The sequence below is a fragment of the Schistocerca piceifrons genome, chromosome 3, assembly GCF_021461385.2.
Source record: "Schistocerca piceifrons isolate TAMUIC-IGC-003096 chromosome 3, iqSchPice1.1, whole genome shotgun sequence".
NCBI lineage: Eukaryota > Metazoa > Arthropoda > Insecta > Orthoptera > Acrididae > Schistocerca > Schistocerca piceifrons.
The window spans coordinates 946963691-946991098 of record NC_060140.1 but is presented as its reverse complement, the minus strand read 5'-3'; the positions used below and the strand labels follow the sequence as shown (position 1 = coordinate 946991098).

At 41.6% G+C, this 27408-nt stretch overlaps 1 protein-coding gene across 1 annotated transcript in view; it reads left to right on the top strand.

Annotated features, from left to right (window-relative positions):
* Window positions 1-27408, top strand: part of LOC124789936 (carcinine transporter-like) — a 55137-nt gene that overhangs the window by 11736 nt on the left and 15993 nt on the right. The window contains exons 2-3 of the mRNA XM_047257464.1: window positions 6819-7040; window positions 23364-23578. Coding sequence (XP_047113420.1) covers window positions 6819-7040; window positions 23364-23578 — 437 coding nt within the window. The remainder of the gene's footprint in view (window positions 1-6818; window positions 7041-23363; window positions 23579-27408) is intronic.

The following is a 27408-nucleotide window of genomic DNA, read 5'->3' as shown; positions in this document are numbered from 1 at the left end:
AAATAGCGACATTTTCCTTACTTGAACAGCATGCAATAATTCGTTTTCTGAATTTGCGTGGTGTGAAACCAATTGAAATTCATCGACAGTTGAAGGAGATATGTGGTGATGGAGTTATGGATGTGTCAAAAGTGTGTTCGTGGGTGCGACAGTTTAATGAAGGCAGAACATCGTGTGACAACAAACCGAAACAACCTCAGGCTCGCACAAGCCGGTCTGACGACACGATCGATAAAGTGGAGAGAATTGTTTTGGCGGATCGCCGAATGACTGTTGAACAGATCGCCTCCAGAGTTGGCATTTCTGTGGGTTCTGTGCACACAATCCTGCATGACGACCTGAAAATGCGAAAAGTGTCATCCAGGTGGGTGCCACGAATGCTGACGGACGACCACACGGCTACCCGTGTGGCATGTTGCCAAGCAATGTTGACGCACAATGACAGCATGAATGGGACTTTCTTTTCGTCGGTTGCGACAATGGATGAGACGTGGATGCCATTTTTCAATCCAGAAACAAAGCGCCAGTCACCTCAATGGAAGCACACGGATTCACCGCCACCAAAAAAATTTTGGGTAACCGCCAGTGCTGAAAAAATGATGGTGTCCATGTTCTGGGACAGCGAGGGCGTAATCCTTACCCATTGCGTTCCAAAGGGCACTACGGTAACAGGTGCATCCTACGAAAATGTTTTGAAGAACAAATTCCTTCCTGCACTGCAACAAAAACGTCTGGGAAGGGCTGCGCGTGTGCTGTTTCACCAAGACAACGCACCCGCACATCGAGCTAACGTTACGCAACAGTTTCTTCGTGATAACAACTTTGAAGTGATTCCTCATGCTCCCTACTCACCTGACCTGGCTTCTAGTGACTTTTGGCTTTTTCCAACAATGAAAGACACTGTCCGTGGCTGCACATTCACCAGCTGTGCTGCTATTGCCTCAGCAATTTTCCAGTGGTCAAAAGAGACTCCTAAAGAAACCTTCGCCGCTGCCATGGAATCATGGCGTCAGCGTTGTGAAAAATGTATACGTCTGCAGGGCGATTACGTCGAGAAGTAACGCCAGCCATTTTAAACACGACCTACTCCAACCAGAAGCAATGTTCAACTGCCGAACGACCGCAAGGAGAAACTAACGGTTCAAGGTTAACACCAGTGTTGCCAATTTGCTCGCCAAAACTCTTCTGTTCCTCTGGCGTACGGTGTATCTTTATTTTCCGAAATACCCTCATATAACTTAAATTAATAATAAATACCTACTTCACTCTACAATGTACACTGCTGGAACAAAATAGTACATCCTTTTAGAGATTTCCAAGTCACCCAAGATTCATTGTTGCGACAGTGCATATGCAGACCATGAAACTATTACATTTACAGATCAACAGCAAAACGGTTCTGAGGTACCAGGTACCGGCCTATGCTGAAGCACCGATATTAGTACGTGGTGCAGCTTCCACAGGTGGCAATGCAGGTGCTGACTCGGCATCCAGTCGATCGTACAGATGGCGAATACTGTCCTGGGATACGTTATGCCACGCCTGCTCGACCTGTTCACGTACTTCTGTAAGAGTTGTCGGTTGACGAGTCACTTCTTTTCTCCTCGTACGCCGCACGTGCCCCATCAGAAGTAAGTCCAGAGATAGTGCTGGCCAGAGAAGTTGCCGCATGCCTTGCAGAGCACACGGAGTTTCGCTGGCAGTAAGTGACCGAGCATTATCCTCTTGGAAAAGCATCGCCTTCCTGTTGCAAAAACGGCAGAAGAATGGGTCTAACAACATTCTCCAAAAACGATTGCTGGTTAACATCCCCAGCATAAACACCAAAGGTGAATGTGAGTTGTAGGTTATTGCAGCGCAGACCATAAGCCCTGGGATGGTGCCAGTCTGTCTTGGACGAATGTAAATCACTTGCGTGCTGGCAGGATCTACATTCATCTCTGGAAACCGCGACGCACCACTCCATCTTCAAAGTGAACCTTTGACAGTACCAGTCGAGCCGTGCACGTCGATGCCAGGGGCCGAGTGGAAGACGGGCTGGAGTTGTGTGTGTCTGCAGTCCCACTGCTAAAGTGCGCGTCATTTGCGACGGCGGCCGAATTTAGGTTCGTTCTGCGCATCTGACGTCATGAAACACAGTCATCCAATGAACAGAGAACGACATTGCCAGAGCTCGAGTGCAGTGCAGAGCACGGATGAGTGTCTTCAGTTTTAGAAACTTTATTTAAAGTAATTGAACAAAAGCAATGTCTTGGTAGCAGACTTTCTATGAAAGAATGTTTGGAAAAAGCATTCTTCATACCAATTGCTTCATATTCTATTAATTAATTAAACCAAACAAGCAATAAGCCTCCTAATTCACGCGATAGCAAGGAAATTCATTCTCACTAACCGCTTTTTCGCAATAAAGAACAGCAGTAATTGTTTATTTCCTGATGTACTTTGACGAAACGTGGGTAATTCATAGTCATACCAACAGTGTTTGTTGGTATTTTGCGTGTAGCATAATGGTTAAGGTGTTTGGCTGCTAAGCGGAAGGTTGGGAGTTCAAACTTCGTTTGGTGCTTAATATTTTCTTTATTTAAAAACAATATCGAGGTATCTTACTTCATGAATTTAATTCGTTTGAATGTAATTTTTTGAAATTTCCAGTGGCAAATAAAATCAACCATACGGAAAGTATACGCTGTGGGCTTTTACCTCCGCAAACTCTTCAAAATTTCGTGCAATGGTTTACTACATTCAATACTGCACAATAACTGCGTTGAACATCTAAACAAAATCAAGCCATTTGTGGGGGGAAGGTATCAGTCAAGAAGATGTGTAAAAATCAAATTTTTGGGCCAAACAGTTTCTGTGAAATCGAATGATAAGTGTGTCAAAGCAGTCGGAACACCGTGTGTCTGCACAGGCGAGCAGTGCAGTGATGGCAAAATCGCGCACAGCGTGGAATGCGGGGAGCACGTCTCTGTAGCAGCGTAAGGGTTAATGCGGCCATGGTGGCTTTACGTCTGCGCGCTCCCCCCTAAACGTAAGTCTGAACTATACTATACTATGGCTCTGCTTCTCTTGGCGCGTGCAACTGGCAACGCAGCAATCTCCCGCGACTGGGCGGCTATGCGCGAGCCGCTAAGATAAAAGAATTGAACCATAACAGCCGATTCGCGACAGTTCGTCTTCACACTTGTGGCTCCCAGGCCCTCTCATCTGTGCTGTGGTAGCTGTACCATCTGCCACTGCTGCCCTTACAATATGACGACCCTGGAGGGCGTCTGTGCTGTGTGGATGTACAAAACCTCATCAACGGGTGTAATAACGTTCACGTGACCACAGATACCAGCATCGTTGCGCAACTGACGCAGCACATCCAACTTGTGTGGCAATTCTCCGAAAGGACCATCCCACCACTCGGAAGACCACAGTTTGATCCCTTTCAAAATCGCTCAGTAGCTTGAAGGAAGCACAGATGCCTCTCTGTGGCATTGTTGCCTGTTCACTTCACACTTTTGCACCACAGTGAACCTTCTGGCTGAGGGCATTCCCTACTAAAGGGTAGACACAGATGGCGCACTGGTAGAAACGCCACTATGCGGTCTGTTGGCGGACGACGTTGAAACCATTATCATTACATATACTGTCCCCCAGGCGGCATATGCCGTCATCGGATCGATGTTTACGTCGTCTTTTCTGGAGTAATAAATTTATTTCTGGTAGTGTACTTTCTATCAAAATGAAAAAAAATGCTCCTATCATATCACAAAAAGGAGAATATGTCCTAGGAAGAGTTGGAGATGCAAAAGAAGGCTTATCTTCTTTACGAGTTAATCCTACTTGCCCAACGAAATCATATCTTTTTCTTAATATCTTTGAGTAAACAACTAGCTGTCAAACTTGAATTCCTACAGTTGTCACATAGTAAAAAACGTATTATAATAAACATGAAACAGCAAGTTATTGAACCACTTTAAAACGTTGTCGAAAATAATTTTACCAGCAACTACAGACAGCAATAATGATTTACTCAGAGTTGACAAATGACCATCTGAAATGTCAGGACGTGTACTGATGAAAAAATAAAGCCGAAATAAGCTTACATATTAAAATAAAATTTCACGCACCATACTCTTTTCCAGTTCTCTGCAGTCATTTCTCTTAGTTGCAAGTTGTTGGCACACCTGAATCTCATAATTTATAGGTCAAAGTCCCCGATCCTCTGCCCAAAATCTAGAAAAATCGTCAGACATTGCCAGAACAGTTTTTTTTGTCTTCCGAACGATGTTACTCAGTTAGGTATCGTTAGACTGGTTCCGCTACAGTTACCTACCTGGTATGATTGAGCATGTACAGTATATACCACTGTATCCTCAGAGTACAAACCTCACCCCCACCAAATCAGGGTCATATCCCACAGGAGTTTTTTGTTTGGTTTTTATTTTTTTGTACTTTTGATTATTTTCATTATTTTGCTTTACATTTTTTAATTTTTTATAATTTTATTTAATTTCTTTATTGTTTTTCTTATTTTTGGCTACATTGTTACACACATTTTATTCACATATGTATGAGATTGTAAATGCAAAAATTTGAAAAATAACCATAAATACTTAATACAGTGCACAAAATAGCAGCAAACATAAACATGATAAAAACAAGTCAAATAATTTCCGAAATTTCTGATTGTAAAGTATGTAAATAGTTCATATCACTCATATAAACTTACGAAATGACCGCATTACACGGATAAATTTACTTGATAGCTTAGTACATCGCAAGCTGAATGATTCGTGCAACAAATAATAAACTACTCAAAAGCATACACCTTGCTGTTTTCTCGTATCTCAAATTTTTGCCATTGTTTATCTAAAGTATGCACTAGCAAAAAATTGAGTGTTAAGAAACCGGTGCTATAAAAATTCACGTGAATAATTTTGGCGCTAAATGTTACAACAGCCAGTCCAAACTAAATGTGAGTATGACTGGCTTCAATAAGCAAGGGACTGCGGAAAAATGTGTGCAGAGCAAAATCCTATCATCTTTCCAATTCCGTGCGAAAATCGACAATCTTAAGCTTCTTTCGTCCGAAAATAAATTTTCTAGGAGATAGCATAAGAGCTTTTGATGAAAACGTAATAAAGTATTTTCTTGATTGGCGACTCCATGGAGTGTCCTGTGCATCACGACCATATAATGGGTATACTTGGAAGGAGAGACAGCATTGGTCGTATTTTTTTGTTTTATTAAACGTAAAATCGCTGTAAGCTTGTTGACACCAGTGCCTACCAATTTAAATTATATATTACAGCACTGAAGATGGTCACTAAGTGACCGAAAATCGATTTTGCGGTTAATAAAACAAAAAAAAAAAAAAATACGACCAATGCTGTCTCTCCTTCTAAAGTATTTTCTATTGGTTAGAAACGAGGTGAACTTTTTCTGACAGTAATTTTTATAGCAATTTTTGGGTTAGTTTAATTTTATGTGTTGTCATTGATAGAGCTTTAAATTCTCAATCAAATAGTACATAATTTTGTACAGGGCTAGAGGTAATTCTCATTTGGTACATGCATTGTTTTCTTGTTCAGTTGCTTGTTTCAATCGAATGAAACAACCAAATGAAACTAGTCTCTGTGGCCGTATCAGCTACATCATTGTTTTCACTCACTCTCCATGCTTGAGTCGTTTCACTTAATATGAGACAACCGACAGACATCTCTGATGGTTACCTCAGTCATATTTATGTTCTTACTCAGTGTCTGAGTTTGAGAGGTTTCATTTGCATACTTATTCAGTCTTCTCGGTTACAGATGAATCATGACTAGTTTCGCCAATCTCTTTGGAGAAAAATAAGGCACCTTATTTCAAGGAAAGGTGAATGACAAGTATATTTCTAAAAACGAAGTATTTTGAAAAGTAAGGTATTTATTGATTGACATTAAATATGGATTTTTGGTTGGTTTTGGATGGTTAGTGACTGACAGTACATGGTAAATTTACGTTGAATGAATTGAACAATCACTTTTTTATTTACATTTATTGAAACTTTGTCTCTCTGTCTCCGCTGGTTTGCACCGATCACCAATCATCATTTTTCGGTAAATGCTAAGGTGATGTGAAGATAAAGCACATAAGATAAAAAATTTTAAATTGACGTCATCACTTGCTGTTTTTGTGAGAAATACTTCTCATTTTCTTTGAATTGCTTTAATTAATACAGATTCAGGATATGAATCCTGTTCAAATACTTTAAATCGATTGTGTTTCGCTTGAGGATCATTTTCTATCCAGTAATATGGTTTATTCCATCCTTACGCCATTGAGAATTTCGCAATTGTGATCCAAACACAATGTTCACTATTAAGTAAACGCCTCTTCATAAATATGCATCAGAGCCGAACTAATAGTTACTTAACGGCACTCAATAAACGTTAAACATCGAAATGGCAATAACGGTGACGACCAGACTGTAGCCAACAATAAACGTTTAACACTGGCCAAAAGATGGAATATTGGCACTCAAAACGGAATGCATTGTTTTCCAATAATAGACTGAATCGATTCCTTTTATTCAGTTGTTCCTATCACTGCTTCATCATGATGTGAACATACATTTTGTTTTACACAATGGATAAATTATTCTTAAGCTCGAAATGTAAAGGTTTAAATGTCAGAACATATAAATGAAGTTTTCACTGTGTTTTCTCTATGTACTAAGGTGACACATCTAATATTGGTGTAAAACTGATCAGTGGACAAATGTTCCACTACTACTACTACAACTACTACTGTTATTAGTACTTACAGGTGTTTTTTTGTGACAGTTGGTTCCCCGAGTCTCCACGCTGGCTGGCGTGCAGGGGTCGCGAGCAGGAGGCGCTGGCCGTTGTGCGTCGCATAGCAGCCACCAACGGCTCCACGGTGCCTCCGTTCGCCTTGCAGGTGATCCAGACTGTGGGCAAGAGCAAGACAGACAGGAGGGGCTTCCTCAGCATCTTCTCCAGCTTTAACCTCGTCAGGAACACAACACTCCTCATCATTGCCAGGTGACTCACAGAATAACTTTAAGACGCGTCTTTGTTCTACTAGAACCTAGAAGCTTAAGGCTGGCTCACGTTATCTGCAGTCTCTCCAATTTCCTGTTTCAAGAGAAGCGCTATAGTGTCATGAAACACACGAAACCTTCCTAATTTCCTTGCAATCTACTCAGGGTCAAAGATGACCAAAACTATGTTGTGTCACAGGATGACAACTTCTAACTTCAGTGCTGCACATGTGGTGGTGGAATGCAGAGGCGGGGCAAGCTTACATGTATAAGAGGCGTGTGATGTGAACAGCAAAGGCGTTAACTTGGAATGCAAAGGTGTTAGTTACCATAATGATCACCTATAATAATCAATACAGCTGATTGCTTTTCAAATAAATGCAGTAAAAACGTTCATTGCTCGCAACAACTATTTTTCACTACCAGAGTTATGTAGACATGTGCACATAATATCGCCTACAATTTAAAATTCTAAAGCTATTTTCACTACATGAGAGTCAGCATATTATTATCATAAAAACTGAATTTCAATTAAAATCACTTTTAATTTGAACTGATTGTCTGCAGTAGTTGTGCAATACTGTATGAGCAACTATCGTCTGTCTTTTATTACAATAATCACTCGGTTGAAAATAAACTGTAAATTTAATTAAAGTTCTCTCCTTCTGACTGTTACTTTCACTAATGACTTTTTATGGTGAAAGGAAGAACCCTGGTAACGGTTAATGACATCTACATCTACATCTAAATCTACATGGTTACTCTGCAATTCACAATTAACTGCCTGGCAGAGGGTTCATCGAACCATTTTCATACTACTTCTCTACCATTCCACTCTCGAATGGCGAGTGGGAAAAGGAACACCTAAATCTTTCCGTTCGAGCTCTGATTTCACTTATTTTGTTATGATGATCATTTCTCCCTACGTAGGTAGGTGTCAACACAATATTTTCGCATTCGGAAGAGAAAGTTGGTGATCGAAATTTCGTAAATAGATCTCACCGCAAAGAAAATCACCTTTGTACTAGTGACTGCCACCCCAACTGGCATATCATATCAGTGACACTCTCACCCCTATTGCACGATAACACGAAACAGGCTGCCCTTCTTTGCACTTTTTCGATGTCCTCCGCCAATCCTACCTCGTAAGGATCCCATACCACGCAGGTATATTCCAGCAGAGGACGGACAAGTGTAATGTAGGCTGTCTCTCTAGTGGCTTTGTCGCATCTTCTAAGTGTTCTGCCAACAAAACGAAGTCTTTGTTTCGCCTTCCCCACAATATTATCTATGTGCTCTTTCCAATTTAAGTTGCTCGTGATTGTCATTCCTAGGTATTTAGTCGTATTGACAGCCCTTAGATTTGTGTTATTTATCGTATGTCCAAAATTTATCGGATTTCTTTTAGTACCCATGTGGATGACCCCGCACTTTTCTTTGTTTAGTGCCAATTGTCACTTTTCGCCAGTGGCCACTCAGGTGAATGAAGTTTCTCTCCACAAGTTCGTTCTTTGACTGAACATAGTATAATGTTCCAAAAGGTTACTAAGACGCTAGCATGCCTTTTACACAGCTACAAACCGCTGCTGGATCTCACTTTGCGATGCGTTGCTTGTGGTGCGAAATAGTGATTGTTATGAGGTCCATTATTGGCAACAGGCTCTTCTTGAGTAGCGAGCAGTTAGAATAAATTAGGCCCACACAATGCTCCTCATTACTTCCAAAATCTTTTTGTGACCATATACTGTGCCCACATACCTGTTCGCCCACATATAATTTGCCCTGCCACATTTTACAACACCATTATCGATGCAAAACACTCTGGCAATTGCACCTCAACACATACATCTGTTGTACACTATAGATGTTTCGCAACTACTTCTCTCCCTTCACATCTGCGACTGCGTGCACTCGCGCCAACGATTTTAGTTTTAAACAAAATTTTACACAAAAGATATTCTGTGTTCTTTATACAATAAAAACTTCCCTGACATGGCCAACGTATTTACAATGATTTGACATGAATAATTCTTGTTGTTGTTGTGGTCTTCAGTCCTGAGACTGGTTTGATGCAGCTCTCCATGCTACTCTATCCTGTGCAAGCTTCTTCATCTCCCAGTACCTACTGCAGCCTACATCCCTCTGAATCTGCTTAGTGTATTCATCTCTTGGTCTCTGTCTACGATTTTTACCCTACACGCTGCCCTCCAATACTAAATCGCTTCTTCTAGTCAAGTTGTGCCACAAACTCCTCTTCTCCCCAATTCTATTCGATACCTCCTCATTAGTTATGTGATCTACCCATCTAATCTTCAGCATTCTTCTGTAGCACCACATTTCGAAAGCTTCTATTCTCTTCTTGTCCAAACTATTTATTGTCCATGTTTCACTTCCATACGTGGCTACACTCCATACAAATACTTTCAGAAACGACTTCCTGACATTTAAATCTATACTCGATGTTAACAAATTTCTCTTCTTCAGAAACGCTTTCCTTGCCATTGCCTCTCTACTTCGACCATCATCAGTTATTTTGCTCCCCAAATAGCAAAACTGCTTTACTACTTTAAGTGTCTCATTTCCTAGTCTTATTCCCTCAGCATCACCCGACTTAACTTCGTTTTGCTTTTGTTGATGTTCATCTTATATCGTCCTTTCAAGACACTGTCCATTCCGTTCAACTGCTCTTCCAAGTCCTTTGCTGTCTCTGACAGAATTACAATGTCATCGACGAACCTCAAAGTTTTTATTTCTTCTCCATAGATTTTAATACCTACTCCGAACTTTTCTTTTGTTTCCTTTATTGCTTGCTCAATATACAGGTTGAATAACATCGGGGATAGGCTTCAACCCTGCCTCACTCCCTTCCCAACCACTGCTTCCCTTTCATACCCCTCGACTCTTATAACTGCCATCTGGTTTCTGAACAAATTGTAAATATCTTTTCGCTCTCTGTATTTTACCCCTGCCACCTTCAGAATTGGAAAGAGAGTATTCCAATCAACATTGTCAAAAGCTTTCTCTAATTCTTACTTGTCCTATTAAAATACATTACATTTTCATAAACACTAATTATTAACAAAATTCATCAAGACATGTATTTACAAAAAACGGTAATGAACTCGAGAAATCAAGGAGCTGAAATGTACGTGAGGTAACAGGTTGTAGTGTTACGAGCACTCCTAACAGAACCCGTTAGACAGGCTGGCACGCATCTCCCACGGTCCGTGGTGACTGACAGAAAATGTGCAGCCGCTCAACGTCTGTTTCAATGTTCACTAGTGATCTACCACGACGCCATTTTGCTACCGGGATTCCGTGGTCGTCCATCCATCCATGACTCCAGAGGTGTAGCATCACCTGTATCGCGACACTCCTTCCGGCCACCTTTGGCGCCATTGTTACCTAAAGAAGGGAAACACGTATCACCCTCCTACCTCCTTTACGCCAGTCTGTTTCTCGATCTTAGTGAATACACTGAAGTGGGAGTGTCCCGCTCACCTTGTAACGCCAGTTCCCCTTCTTACTCTTCCCATCTCACCGTCCTCCAGTTAGAGACCGACACCTGTACAGGTGGTAAAGGATGTGGCGCGCCCTGAAGGAATCGAATACGACCAATGTGGACGATTGTGGTGCGCAGCCGGCCGGAGTGGCCGAGCCGTTAAAGATCGCTACGGTCGCAGGTTCGAATCCTGCATCGGGCATGGATGTGTGTGATGTCCTTAGGGTAGTTAGGTTTAAGTAGTTCTAAGTTCTAGGGGACTGATGACCACAGGAATTGAGTCTCATAGTGCTCAGAGCCATTTGAACCATTTTTTTGATTGTGGTGCGAGTAGGGAGCTGGAACTCTTCCTTGGTGCTGGCCCTTGAAATGGGCCTAAATTTCTTTTTCGTTTTCCTGTCCGGGATGTAAGAGATAGTCAACATCGTCCAGTGTCCTACACGGTACTTGGGTAACTTGGTATTTCGTTCTACCAAACACTCCTCCTCTTTTAGGTCCCTCAAATGTAACTTTTCCACTTGCGCCACAGTGTTGGTAGGGTCTCCACAAAATTACGCACTGATGCTCCGTTTTTATCTCCAATGGTTTGCTCAAATGGTGATGGTATCTGGCGGTTGTACACTATCTCGTATGTTGAGAACTTCGTGTGCCTTCAAAGTGTGTGCTGTCCCTATGTAAGGTACCAGAGTACCCCCAGTAGTTATGAGGACTTGATTACTCAGCATCTTTTCTATTGTTCACATACTGCAACACGTGTTGTCTATGTGTCCACCACCAGTACTGTTGGACTTATGTCACATTGTTGTTCCACAGGCTCAGTGCCCGGTCAACACATTATCATGCGCCTCTTTTATAAACTTCATTTCACCCCGTGACTGGTACCACAATGCAAAGTCCGAGACTGATATCTTTATGTATGACCTTCCATGCCCAAGGTACTGTGATTGTGTTACGAATACTTGGCTATCTACATCAATAACTTGCACATTATGCCATTCTGCAAAAGTGATACTCGCACATTGTACCATACATATTTTCCGACTCAGGCCATTGGAATTTTTATGGGCCTTACCAGGTCGATGAGTCACCTCAAAGTCAAACTATAACTCGTGTGATTAGTATTTCATTAACTGTCACTTCTTTGCCAACTTTCAGGTAAGTAATTTCTTACCTCCAGAGAAAATTCTCCTGTCACCATGACAGTGGCAGCGTTGGACTTCTCATCGTACTGTGTGTGTTTATGCAAAACGTGCTGTAGTACTCGGAGAGGCAGCACGGTTATGGGTAACAAACATTTAAGGGAATTTTAACTTAGTTTAGATATATTCTTCAACACAAATTAAATTTGAGGCAGTATTTCCATTATGGGAGTCACTAAACCACTATGCTGCGTAGTCAATGAAAATAACCCTGTTGCACACCGGAAAATATTTGAACTGAAAAAGTATTAAAGTTCTATTCCTTCAGCCTGTAGCATTTTCAAATGGAAGAAAAGATGACAGCAGACAAAGATGCCTACCATGCTTTTGTAGGAAACAAAGAACAGGTTCGTATTTGAAATGCACTCGAGGGAAATCAACTTACAGAGGCAACTAAGTAGCCATGATATTCTTGAGATTCATTGATAGGAGCTGCATAAACAGTAACGCTTACCGGTTTTGCGACAGCAACTCGTAGCGTCGACGCCGGGTGTGTGTGGCCTAAACTCTGGTGTACGTCTATACCACAGTCTCATGGTATGACAGAATTCATAGCAATGCTGAACTCTACAAGTCTGACAGACAAGGTAATGGAGGTTAGAGCAAGCTGAGCAACGAATGAGAGGGAGCACATGTCTTCATCCATTTTATAACATTGGTAGTGTACCTCCATACCTAAAAGCACCCCAGCAGCTCTTTTACTCACACGAAGTGTTGAGTGCTATTGCCAAGGGATTTCAAGTTGATACCGTATTTCTAGATTTCCAGAAGGCTTTTGAAACAGTACCTCACATGCGGCTTGTAATGAAACTGCATGCTTATGGAATATCGTCTCAGTTATGTGCCTGGATTCGTGATTTCCTGTCCGAGAGGTCAAAGTTAGTAATAACTGACGGAAGTTCATCGAGTAAAACAGAAGTGATTTCTGGCATTCCCCGAGGTAGTGTTATAGGTCCTCCGAGCAGCCCTCTTAGGTTGTTTGCAGATGATGCTGTCGTTTATCGTCTGGTAAAGCCATCAGAAGATCAAATCACATTTCAAAACGATTTAGATCTGTATGGTGCGAAAATTACCGACTGACCTTAAATAATGAAAAGTATGAGGTCATCCACACGAGTGGTAAAATTAATCTGTTAAACTTGGGTTCCACAATAAATTAATCAAATCTAAAGGCCGTAAATTCAACTAGATACCTGAGAATTACAATTACGAACAACTTAAACTGGAAATAACAGATGGAAAATGTCGGGTGAAGACGAACCAAAGACTATGCTTTATTGCAAAACACTTAGAAGATGCAAAAGGTCCACTAAAGAGACTGCCTACTCTACGCTTGTAGGCCCTGTTGTGAAGTACTGCTGCAGATAGAACTAACGGAGTATATCGAGAAAGTTCAAGGAAGATAGCACGTTTCGTATTATCGAGACATATGGGAGAGAATGTCACGGACGTAATACAGTAATTGGGATTGACATCATTAAAACATTCTCTTTGCAGCGGGGTCTTCTCACGAAATTTCAATCACCAACTTTCTCATCTGAATGCGAAAATAGTTCGTTGACGCCAACCTACAGGGGAGAAACGATCATCATAGTAAAATAAGGTAAATCAGAGCTCACACGGAAAGATATAGTTGTTCGTTTCTCCCACGCGCTATTCGAGAGTGGAATAATAGAAAATTATTGTGAAGGTGGTTCGCTGAACTCTCTGCCGGGCACTTAAGTGTGATTTAGAGAGTATACATGTAGATGTAGAACCCTGCAGATATACACGACTAGATGTTACGCCCCATTCACTTCCTGACTTGACACACAACCTAGCACATGGCTGCTCGCACCACATGACTCAACAGACTCCTTTTCATATTCAGTTGCTGACAACTACTTCAATCGACTCTATGCATCTTTGATATTGTGATTCTTCAATTTCTCCAGGCGTATTTTATGACGAAATAAATCTCGGGTGAACAGCCTGGTATGAGTGTGCATAGGAAGCGCCTGACGGAGGAGCGGGAGGGAGACTGTCCTATATACAGGGTGAGTCACCTAACATTACCGCTGGATATATTTCCTAAACCACATCAAATACTGACGAATCGATTCCACAGACCGAACGTGAGGAGAGGGGCTAGTGTAATTGGTTAATACAAGCCATAAAAAAATGCACGGAAGTATGTTTTTTAACACAAATCTACGTTTTTTTTAAATGGAACCCCGTTAGTTTTCCTAGCACATCTGAACATATAAACAAATACGTAATCAGTGCCGTTTGTTGCATTGTAAAATGTTAATTACATCCGGAGATATTTTAACCTAAAGTTGACGCTTGAGTACCACTCCTCCGCTGTTCGATCGTGTGTATCGGAGAGCACCGAATTACGTAGGGATCCAAAGGGAACGGTGATGGACCTTAGGTACAGAAGAGACTGGAACAGCACATTACGTCCACATGCTAACACCTTTTTATTGGTCTTTTTCACTGACGCACATGTACATTACCATGAAGGGTGAGGTACACGTACACACGTGGTTTCCGTTTTCAATTACGGAGTGGAATAGAGTGTGTCCCGACATGTCAGGCCAATAGATGTTCAATGTGGTGGCCATCATTTGCTGCACACAATTGCAATCTCTGGCGTAATGAATGTCGTACACGCCGCAGTACATCTGGTGTAATGTCGCCGCATGCTTCCACAATACGTTGTTTCATATCCTCTCGGGTTGTAGGCACATCACGGTACACATTCTCCTTTAACGTACCCCACAGAAAGAAGTCCAGAGGTGTAAGATCAGGAGAACGGGCTGGCCAATTTATGCGTCCTCCACGTCCTATGAAACGCCCGTCGAACATCCTGTCAAGGGTCAGCCTAGTGTTAATTGCGGAATGTGCAGGTGCACCATCATGCTGATACCACATACGTCGACGCGTTTCCAGTGGGACATTTTCGAGCAACGTTGGCAGATCATTCTGTAAAAACTCGATGTATGTTGCAGCTGTTTGGGCCCCTGCAATGAAGTGTTTGTTACAACACGCAACTGAACGTCGGACGTTTCAAGCGTCAACTTTAGGTTACAATATCTCCGGATGTAATTAACATTTTACAATGCAACAAACGGCACTGATTACGTATTTGTTTATATGTTCAGATGTGCTAACAAAACTAACGGGGTTCCATTTAAAAAAACGTAGGTTTGTGTTGAAAAACATACTTCCGTGCATTTTTGTATGCTTTGTATTAAACAATTACACTAGCCCTTCTCCTCACGTTCTATCTGTGGAATCGGTTCGTCAGTATTTGAAGTGGTTTACGAAATATATCCAGCGGTAACGTTAGGTGACTTACCCTGTATACCTGGCGCCGGCCCACCGCCGGTCAGTACATCAGCGCACCTGATGATGGCAACGTGGTCGATTGCCGAAATATTGTGTCCTATGCAAACTCATATCAGGCTGTTCACCCGAGATTTATTTCGTCATCTTTCATCTTGTTCGGCAAAATTTTTCCCTAACCTACCAAAAGCCGTGCAAGAGGAACGACAGCAGCCCTGTCCAGTTTCCTAACAAAGAAAAATCCACATTGTCCATAAAATTATGTATCTATTGACATAGCTCCTGGGTTGACACGATTATTATTTCAAAAGTTGATGAAATTAATTGATAGATAAATGGCATCAAACGATTTCTTCGGCAATTAGAGAACACCGAAGGCTTGCGTAATCAGGGGATTGTCGTCTTGGGCGGGCGGAGTATTTTTCCGAACCCCAGATTAATTATTCTTGATATTTCGCAAGACGGCGAAAATCTACAAAGACTGACCAAACCGTTGTTCTGAAATTTGTGCCACATATACTTTGCAAAAGAGGGACAATAGACCATCCGAGGCGTCTCACTTTTCTCAAAATTGTCCAGTAACTCTAGTAACCTCTGAGCTACGAGGCTGTGCTTCGCTGTTCAGAACGTAACTGCCACCTTAGTTAGGTCTACTGCGGGGTCTGCTTTCCGCTGACCTTGGTGTAGCGCCCAAGTTAACAAAAATTATTAGATTGGTGCTTACCATCTCAATCAGCTGCAGTTCTATTAGACTGGTGCATAAGCTCACATTTTGCTTTTCTTTTTTTTGCGTATCGGTAGTCTCGTTGATGTAGTTCACTGTTCCTATTTGAGTTTACATATTATGACTTTGCCTTTTGGAGATAGTGAGTGGTGCTCTGCACGCTAGAAAATGGAGTGCCAAGTGGAGAAATGGCAACATTTTCCACATAGTCTGTAACCTCCCGCTCACTTATCGACCTTAATGACAGTAAAATTTAAACCACGTGTACCTAATGGAAATTTGGGAAAAGCTATCGTCACCGAAGTTAATCTGTCGTTAAAGAGGGAGGAAAGGGTTACATCTAAATGAAAGGAAAAATGCAAATGAAACTGATGAAAATTAATTTTGAAAAAGTGTAAAGTTAATAAAGAAAGTAAATGTGCGGTCTTTACGTTAAAAATTAACTGGCGTTAATTAGATACTTGAGATTTGGGGAAAATTACGGTCGCCAGTCCTATGGACAACTACTATAATAACTGAAAATGAAAGATTAATGCACATATAATTAGCACTAAAAGCGTGGCAACTGAAGTTTGACACGTGTTGTGTGAAAACTGAATGTTTGTCAGAAGTAATAAATTTTGCTACACTCTGACTTAATTTAGCAGAAGAATTAATTAAACTGGGAAATTGAAAGTTAATTTAGTGACTGGAATTAATAGTGATCTTTGTTTCTGAAGCACTACGAAATTCAATAAAATGAGGTTAGTCTTGGGCTACCTCAACAATCATTTCAAGAGCTACTGGAATCTACGCAATTTAGAAATAAGAGATTTAATTTTGAACTTGAATTAAATGATTCTGAACAATTAACAATAGTAAAATTTAGTACGTACCAAGCTGAGCTGCAGTCACAGGTAAGTTAAAATATGGTAACAAAACTCACACTCTTAATTTGTGCTTGTGTAATCTAAATATTGTAGCCAGCTATGAATACTTTAACTGAACTTTGAAATTAAAGCAGTGAAATGGAATCATATTACTTTAATGCTGGCGTTTGAATTTCAACGACACTCGGGTTCATTCCGGAAAGGGAAGGGACCTTGCTTGGTAATGCAATTGGGACAATGAGCAACAAAGGTTCATGCTAAGTTGCTGTAATTTTGAGAATGGAACAATTTTAAAAGCTGAGGTCTGCCATACAGTTCTAAAACTTTACGTGCTTCCAGTCTTCCTTGTTGGTTGGTTGAAGGTTTGAAGCCGTCGATCGAGGAGGTGGCGACAGTCACTCATTGTCGGCCGTCGCTGTTGCAGGAGCTGGATGTTGGCGCGCCTTCTTCTCGACACGGTCACCAGGCGAAACGGGCTCTTGATGTGCGCCAGCTAATGCTTCCCGTCCGCGCCACCGTGCCAGAGACTATCACAGCAAGTCGAGCGCAATTACATGCTGCCAAACCCCGAAAGCGCGGCAACTCGCGGGAGCGTCACACAACACACCTGCTCCACTGCACCACCCCAGCCAGACTCCCTCTGCTCTTTCCGCGCTCCACGCGGCAGAGTTAACACTACCAAAGATCCTAAACACTTTGGTTCTCCACACGACCTATCGATGTAGTCGTTCGATAGCATAGTTTTCCCTAGGCCAGACCCAGCATAAAAATACAAATAATATTTACAAAACAAACCAATTATACATCGACATAAATGCATATATATATACAAATAGTAAAACAATTACAATATACAAAGACAGAGAAACGTCATATCTTCAGGTAACAAAATAAGGAAAAAAATTTATAGTGCAATAGATGGAAATAGGAGGATATGCATTTCTGGCATTACAAGTCTGCCTGAATTCGATAGAGGGTGACAGCAGCGGAGGCAACCAGAACCATTTGTTCCGTCAGTGGGGACAATACCACTGGATAGAGCACGGTAATGAAATGGTTTTCTCGTTTTAAGCAGGATCTTTTTCACATTCACCACGTTTAGGAAGACATGCGGGGTTTGATGAAAATCTTTTAAACGCATACAATACCCCACGTCGGTGTACTCGAGAACTGGCAAATGCTATGAATTGTGATCTCCTCCATTGTGCGACATTTGCAATCGGATGTATGGGTAACGAACGAATGTTTCCAGCTAAAATCACAACAATCAACGGGTGGGCCGTATGTGCATATCTGCTTGCTCGTCATTTACTGGCTCGTGAACAACAACGACCTTCCCTACCCTGTATCGTTACTGATGAGAAATGTTGTCTTTATGCTAACATGGGGAAAAGAAAGGATTGTTTGAGACCAGACAAAGTAGCAGCGGCCCTTTCGAAGACCTGCACGCATCCACAAAAGGTGAGGTTACACAGCCGGTGGAATAGCGATGGTGTAGTGTACTACGAATTGCTTCCCCACCGCATAACCATTACTGCTCACATTTACTGTCAACAGCTGAGATGTGCTGCAGACGCAATCCAAAAACGATGACCAGGAAGACTGCGCGAAGCTATGTTACTCCACGATGAGGCCTGTCCGCATTCCGCTAGACTGACAAAAACACTATACAGGAGATGGATTGAGAAGTCACTCCATGTCCACGTTATTTACGTGATCTTGTACCCTCAGATTTTCACCTGTCAGCTTTCTACCGAGAAACGCTCAAGGAACTTCATTTAGCAATGAAAATCCGCTCCGGACATGGCTCAATGGGTACTTCACCTCAAAACCACGTGATTTCTACAGACGCTGAATCGAGAAGTTACCCCAGCGTTCGCAGACTGTTGTTAACTAGTGAAGGAGAACATCCTCATATTATTGGTAACTAAAATCTCTGTTATATGTATCTCTTGTGTTTATTAAACTCATGGAAAGACACTTCGAAGTTGTGCACCACTGCAGTAGATTGGAGCAGGTCGTTATTCTCACTAACAAGGGTGTTTCCTACATTTTCATCTCTGCGCACACGCTTCTTGTGCTTCGTAGCAGCTATGGAACGTACAGCACATGTTGGTGAGCTTTGATCAGTAATATTGTCAGATGTATTTCGGTTGTTATTATCATAATGATGCTACTGTTAGCATCCCAATTGGTAGGCATGATAACGCTAAGTAAAATTTCGCTATAGGTAATTTTTTACTGCGCCTGCCTGGGATTCAGACATCTCAGTTCTCTCGGCTACTTATCATTTTAACATAACTCTGAGTGCACTCTATCTAAACAGGGGCTGAAGGACTTACTCGTTTTAATCACTTGCTTTATTGACCTGGAGCCAGATATTTACATGCCAGGTTTGATATGATTATTTTCTAACAGGCTAACTCGGATTTTAGTGTGGTTTTTGAACATTTTATTTAAATTTTTAAGTGATCTGTATGTTTTCTGGTTAGTATAACTCCCCTGTTACCTCCTACAAATGTTCTTTTTAGCTATGAGAAACCTCTGGTAGATGAAATCGGGCCCTTTGTCAGCCACGGTCAAGGCAGAAGCAGTTTATCAGGTGAGACTACGTGTTCTAGCTGACTGGGAAACAGCTGACAGACAGCTTCAATAATTCCTCAGTCTTATCTCAATGTTCAATTATCAAAACCGTCAGCAACTACTCCAATGACCAGTAATACTTCACCCCTTTTTTTAATGGATGAGTGAATATTTGTGCTACTGCCGAAAATGTTGGTGCAAACCTGTGGTAATAATTCGCCAAGTCCATGAAGTGAGGGTTTTTGCGGTGCGCGTCTGTCATTTAAATGTATAGCTGCTTTCATAGCAGAATTGAAATACGTTCCATACTCATCAATGGTTTAAACAACGTTGCTGAATTTTGAATAGTTTATTGTTTTTCTCTGGTTTTGATGTACTTTGATTGTGACAGTATGCCAGTGTAGTTCAAGTGCTAAAGACAATCATGTGTTTGCTTTCTTCCAAATAATAACAACTACAAACGATCTAATAATTTGTTTGGTAAAACCAACTAACTGAACGGCCGTTGCTACTAGAAGCAGAGATGCAGAAAGTGAACAACTAGAAAAAATTACATATGTGGACATAAATGTCCACAGAGCAGTGCTGGGGCAGTGGATAAATAGACTTTACTGTCGTTACTTCGTTATATTAAGCACTTAAGTTGTCTGTGGGTGCTTTACACCTACCTTCGCCGTTTAAGAAAGCATGAAAACTGTTTTTGCGTTCAGTCAGAAAGCATACTGATCATAATTTCCAGTCTGCAAGGTCACACAACTCTTCGAGCTCACCGAAAGAAAACAAGTTCCTTCTTGCAATTTACTCAGTAGGATCAGACACTATGACTACAAATAAAAGTTTTGCGTTCTAACTGATTGGTATGTTCTTTAAAACTTCACACGCACAAAATATAATAACATCACTAGTAATAATAATAATATTCCTATCGGAAACAGCACTATTAACAGTTCAGAGGTTACTTCTACAGGAAGTTCCAAGTCAAACGGTGGCTCTGAGCACTATGGGACTTAACATCTATGGTCATCAGTCCCAAGTCTAATGGTCTATCGTTCTGACTTCTAATCAACAAAAGTTGATTGCTCACCTTGAAAGTGGGAAATTAATCTCGCCACATGGCACCCGGTTTGTCAACATCGTTCGTGGCACACAGACTGTTACTTCCGTGAAATCTAAGCGATCCAAGACGGTGTACGTCCTCGCTAGTTCACTTCCAAATTTTACGGAAACGCATGCAGGTCTTCCTAGCTTTGACGTCATCCGTAGCACAGGGCACGCATGCGTTTGACTGACGTGGACATGTTGATATCTCGGTGCGAAGTGTCTCTCCTCACTGCTTATCTGGCCGTAGTTATACAGGGTGTTCAACTAAATGTGTTTGCCTCTGTAAGTTACGAAGTAATAGGAGACGGAAATATTTATTGTGGTAGCTCGCCATAAGACACGTTACACTGTCTGCAGAGCTACGCACGTAGTTTATTGCGTTATTATCCAAAGAGTTACAGCAAAAAGATACAATTTTTTAAATGGAACAATAGTTGTTTCTATCATGCACTGGAATCAGTAACACCAGCTGTGTATACATCAATTTAAATTACATTCCTATCACTTTTAGTTTAGGAGCTACAACCCTTCAAAGCTTAAGGGGCAGAAACCACACGCTGTACATAATAGATGGCTTTGTGGTGGGTGATGGATGTTCTGGAGGTGGGAAGTTGATTTAAATGAGATATTCAAATGTGTGTCCATGTTCGTGAATGCACAATGCAGTACGCCTTCTAAAGGATCTGCAGACGAGATGTAACATCGCCGGTGTCATGGAGCAACATGAGTCCTCGATGCGCCGTTTTAGATCATCTGGGGATGTGGGCTCAGTGACATAAACACGATGCTTTAGATATCCCCACAAAAAGAAATCTAATGGTGTTAAGTCAGGCGACCTTGCGGGCCATGAATGAGGGCCATGGCGGCCCAACCACCTTCCTGCAAACCTATTGTTTAGTTCTTCCACAACAGCACGCGCAGAATGGGCTGGGTGACCATCGTGCTGCATCCGCATATGGACTCTCGTGCATACACACATGTTCAAGGAGACCACCCAAACTGTCGACTATGAATGTGCGATATAACTCACCTGTCAGCCTACCTGGGAAGTAGTGTGGACCGATGATTTCATCCCCAAGGATTCCACACCGTACATTAATAGACCACCTACGCTGACCGTCGACAGGTCGCACCCACCGAGGATTGTTCAAATGGTTCAAATGGCTCTGAGCACAATGGGACTTAACTGCTGAGGTCATCAGTCCCCTAGAACTTAGAACTACTTAAACCTAACTAACCTAAGGACACCACACACATCCATGCCCGAGGCAGGATTCGAACCTGCGACCGTAGCGGTCGCGCGGTTCCAGACTGTAGCGCCTAGAACCGAGGATTGTCTGCGGCCCAATAGTGCACGTTCTGGCGATTCACTGCACCATAATTTATTAACGTGGACTCATCAGAGAACATAACACTTTGCAGAGACTCCAGCGTGAAATTACGCATGACCCATTCACAGAATGTAACTCTCGCACGGAAATCGTTCCCATGCAGCTCCCGGGTCAGTGACAGGCGGTACGGGTGTAACCTGTGATTGTGTACAATGCCCCACACAGATGTGAGACCGACACCAGCGACTGCAGCAACGGCTCGTAAGCTGACATGAGGATCTTGGTGTACTGCAGCTAAAACAAACACCTCCGTCTCCTCACTTCTTGCAGTTCTTCGTCTGTTACTGTGGCGCATTACCAAGCTGCCTGTTTCCCAAAGTCGTCGTTCGGCACGTGAGAACGTAATGGCTGCTAGTGCTCATCACCCAGGATATCTTACGACGTACGCCACGGCTGCTTCAGTGGCATCGTGTCGGTACTCGCCGAGCGTCAGCAACATGTCAACGTACCCGTTGTTCATGTATGCCATCTTCATCTGACATCAATAACTGTGGTATATTGAGTCCCGTTTGTTTGTGTGGGTCGAACTGCCGTGTGCGGCGACAGTCGGCAGTCTAACAGCGCATCGAGGAAGCTTCTCGCCCCGTGACACCGGCGACGTTACAACTCGGCTGCACCACATTTAGAAGGAGCATTGCGTTATGTGCAGCGTGTGTGGTATCTGCCCCTGAAACATTGAAGGGTTGTAGCTCCCAAACTAAAAGTGATAGGAGTGTAATTTAAATTGATGTATACACAGCTGGTGTTACTTATTGAAGTGCATGATAGAAACAACTATTGTTCCATTTAAAAAATTGTATCTTTTTGCTGTAAGTCTTTGGATAATAACACAGTAAACTATGTTCATAGCTCCGCAGACAGTGTAACGTTTCTTATGGTGAGCTACCACAGTAAATATTTCCGTCGCCTGTTACTTCGTAACTTACAGAGGCAAACACATTTAGTGAAACACTGTGTATATCTACAAGGCTCATGAACCATTCAGTTATCAGCTGCACACAACCCTTTCTGACCACGGGTTACCTGATCAGTCTTTCAGTATCCGAGTTCTTCCAGTTCTTCCAGTGGGGCTACGTCGAGGTAGAGGTTCCATCTTTCGATGTCACTCTGTGAGAACCGATGGTTATTAGCTTCTCCACGTTCAAAGGATACATCACACTGGATGCTTGAAGTTGCTTCACAACAGCACAATTTTCAGTTCCTCTTGAAAATGGTCTGGATGCGACGGATGAACTCGGTTGTGAACTTATGTAATGTATATATCAGGAAATGGAATGCCCTTAAATTAATAGAACTGACAATCCACGTTACTGTAGCTACTAAGAACATCAGATCAAGAGGGCTTGTTGAGAAAGGAGCTTCAGACTGACCATCCATCTGTCATACTATATGTGGACCAACCATTAAGTCCATCTAACATCTGTGTAAAATCTTGATAATTTTCTTTGTATGACGATGGTAAAATCGTATATTTAAGTTCATTTTTTGTACAAACATCGCTTAATGACAATTTTTAAACAGACTGCACAGTAAAGAATGTGTCGTAAGCCCACTTAAAGGAATCCGTTCATGTTGAGACTCTTTGAACGATACGGAATAATGTGCGCATTTCTGGCTGTTACTAGGTCAGTGCACCTGCTGGCTATCTACTCACTGGTGATAGCCGTGAGCCGACTGAGCGCGAACCCTTTCCTGGGGATAGTGGCGCAGGGGGCGGCCAAGCTGCCTGCCCACTTCATGGTGAACTACTTTGCGGCGAGGTTCGGTCGCCGTTGGCCCAGTGTAGGGAGTGCACTGTTGGCTGCACTGGCCAGTCTCCTCATCTTCTGCCTGCTGACTGGTGAGCTGCACCCATGCGTCTTTGTTGATTTAGCCTCTATTTTGTCTAAAAATTGGATGAAAATCATAAGGGATCACAGTTAGTTGTCCAACAGTCAGAGAAGGGAGCTGTGGTAACTAGCTGGGTCAATAATGAAATCAGTAGAAATGGAGCAAAGCCAACATACGAGGTGCATTCAAGTTCTAAGGCCTCCGATTTTTTTTCTAATTAACTATTCACCCGAAATCGATGAAACTGGCGTTACTTCTCGACGTAATCGCCTTGCAGACGTACACATTTTCACAACGCTGACGCCATGATTCCATGGCAGCGGCGAAGGCTTCTTTCGGAGTCTGTTTTGATCACTGGAAAATCGCTGAGACAATAGCAGAATGGCTGGTGAATGTGCGGCCACGGAGAGTGTCTTTCATTGTTGGAAAAAGCCAAAAGTCACTAGGAGCCAGGTCAGGTGAGTAAGGCGCATGAGGAATCACTTCAAAGTTGCTATCACGAAGAAACTGTTGCGTAACGTTAGCTCGATGTGCGGCTGCGTTGTGTCGGTGAAACAGCACATGCGCAGCCCTTCCCGGACGTTTTTGTTGCAGTGCAGGAAGGAATTTGTTCTTCAAAACATTCTCGTAGGATGCGCCTGTTACCGTAGTGCCCTTTGGAACGCAATGGGTAAGGATTACGCCCTCGCTGTCCCAGAACATGGACACCATTATTTTTTCAGCACTGGCGGTTACCCGAAATTTTTTTGGTGGCGGTGAATCTGTGTGCTTCCATTGAGCTGACTGGCGCTTTGTTTCTAGATTGAAAAATGGCATCCACGTCTCATCCATTGTCGCAACCGACGAAAAGAAATTCCCATTCGTGCTGTCGTTGCGCGTCAACATTGCTTGGCCACGTGCCACACGGGCAGCCGTGTGGTCGTCCGTCAGCATTTGTGGCACCCACCTGGATGATACTTTTCGCATTTTCAGGTCGTCATGCAGGATTGTGTGCACAGAACCCACAGAAATGCCAACTCTGGAGGCGATCTGTTCAACAGACATTCGGCGATCCCCCAAAACAATTCTCTCCACTTTCTCGATCGTGTCGTCAGACTGGCTTGTGCGAGCCCGAGGTTGTTTCGGTTTGTTGTCACACGATGTTCTGCCTTGATTAAACTGTCGCACCCACGAACGCACTTTCGACACATCCATAACTCCATCACCACATGTCTCCTTCAACTGTCGATGAATTTCAATTGATTTCACACCACGCAAATTCAGAAAACGAATGATCGCACGCTGTTCAAGTAAGGAAAACGTCTCCATTTTGAGTATTTAAAACAGTTCTCATTCTCGCCGCTGGCGGTAAAATTCCACCTGCCGTACGGTGCTGCCATCTCTGGGACGTATTGACAATGAACACGGCCTCATTTTAAAACCATGCGCATGTTCCTATCTCTTTGCAGTCCGGAGAAAAAAAATCGGAGGCCTTAGAACTTGAATGCACCTCATACAGTCATGTTGTGTAGAGACTATGACGGAGTGATACTAACAGACTGGAGATGGGTAAAACTGAAAGAGCAGTGGACATATTTTCATAAAAGAATGGTCGCTTTTCCCATTGCTCATAGACTGTGGCATAATTAATAACCACCTGTTAGACACTGACGAAATTCAGTAATAAATGACCAAGTACAGTAACATGTGATGATGATTAATATACGCTGTTACACACTCGAATGTTTAGAATACCATCCCCAACGCAAATTTGGTGCGGTTCTTATTCGCCTTGGCCTAATGGCGTAGTGTAGGAAACTATTCTGCTCTGAGCAAGGGGTAATGCACTTAGTTTCCTATTTACAGCAATAAGTCATTGTAAGTAATTGAATCGATCATGAATGGGATAGCAGATTTTATGGGGAATACAATACAACAAGTGCGAAAACGATATACTGTCCTAACTGGACACAAAAAATACTCAAATATGCTGATTAATACAATGTACAGCTATACAGTTAATTCATAAATTTAATCAGCTCGAAAAGACTAGCAAAAATGCTGACAATATGATCAATAGTAAAATAAACAGAAATCTGCTGAAATTTGACCTAAATCATGAAGCGAGTGTAAGTACTCTCTGTGTCAATATTCAGCCACTTCGACAATGGGGAAGAACAAAAATGAGAGAAAAAATCCATATCAATTATGGAAAAAAATCGTTTGCTGATGCTAGATGGCAGTCTTAGTGGCTCACAACTTCTGCTTGTTGCCTGTTGTTGGCCCACAGATAGCTCTGTAAATGAAACGCGATCTACACGAACTGACAGAGGCTAATTACCAGCCCGATTTACCATAATCAGCCCTATGATTTCCGAGTACATTACCAGAGGAACATGACATTGGTTAAAGTAACTGTTTGGTGCAAGCACTATATACAGCTACAAAATACAATCCGTTCTGAAAGTGGAGACCATCCACAGCTCATAATTAAACTCAAGTCCAGAATCATGGATTCAATCCAAAAGCTCTTGCTTGGAAAATGTATAAAATCAAATAATTATAATTTATTTCTGCTGTAAGCTGTTGACGATGCTTATTATAATTATACATAAAATGGTTATTTAAGAAACAGTATGAAATTCAGATAGAAGAGAGGAACAACAGTTACTCTATTTTACAAGTTAAGCACTATTTTGTTAGTAACCAAGGATAAATGCCCACATATAAGAAGATGTAGTTTTCTTGTAATATGCATCTGTTTGAAAATAAGGACTACACCACTGAACTTGTTATAATAATTATCTGAGAAGCATACTCAAAATCAATAAACTTTATCAGATAACATCTCAGAATTGGAACCCAATTCATTTTAGGGTATATTTCTTAATAGAAATATAATTTATTGTTTTAAGATGCAAATGTACATTATATGTTGTATCACGCTAGGTTGTTAGGTTTATAGAGACACATTATCAATGTGTGTGCTGAAACAAAAAAATGTGATCACATATTAAAGAACTGGATAATACGTTTACAAGAGATAAATGTTATGATTAGTGCTTTTGTACCTAATCTAAAATACTGAAAATGCTGTAGAATCTCTGCAGAATTTATATTATTCCTATATTATTCGATCATAGGTTTATTTATTCATGATATACCAAATACTTGTCAGATATACATTTAAAGATAGTATCTTCCAGTCATTATTGCTACAATTTGTTAAACTGCTTGACGTATTGCGATACAAAGATAATAAAAAATTGTATGTTGAATACTTATAAATTAACTCCATAGTTCAATGAACATACTATTTATTTTAAAATAATTAAGGTACCTTTTATTTCCTTATACTGACTGTTTGGAGCTATTGACAGGATTAAATAACTGTAGTTACACTTAGAAAAAGCAGAAACAGTTGAAGTAGAAACGGAGAAGAAGTGAAATGGTGCATCTGCTTTAACTTAAACTTTTATAGTAAAGAGTCTGCTGCAAAGTGTAACACTATGACTGCTAATAACACTGACAGAATATAATGTAAATGTAGAAAAAAATTGGAGTATTTCAAATTGGGTTAAAATGGGATTATTATATCAAGAAAAGAATCCAAACATTTAATAAAAAAAAGGAATCTTAGATTTCAAATTTGATTAAGAAATCCACACATATTAAATTTCAATTGTTATCATTAAATTATGAATGTACGTCAGGAAACTGTAGAAAAAAAGAAGTAAAGGGTCAAAAGAGTTGCCCATATCATGAATTACAACCTGGATATAGTTCTCAGCTGTTTCTTAACACCTATGTGTGTCTGTGCCAGGCTGGATTTACATGTCTACATCCGAACTACAGCAACAC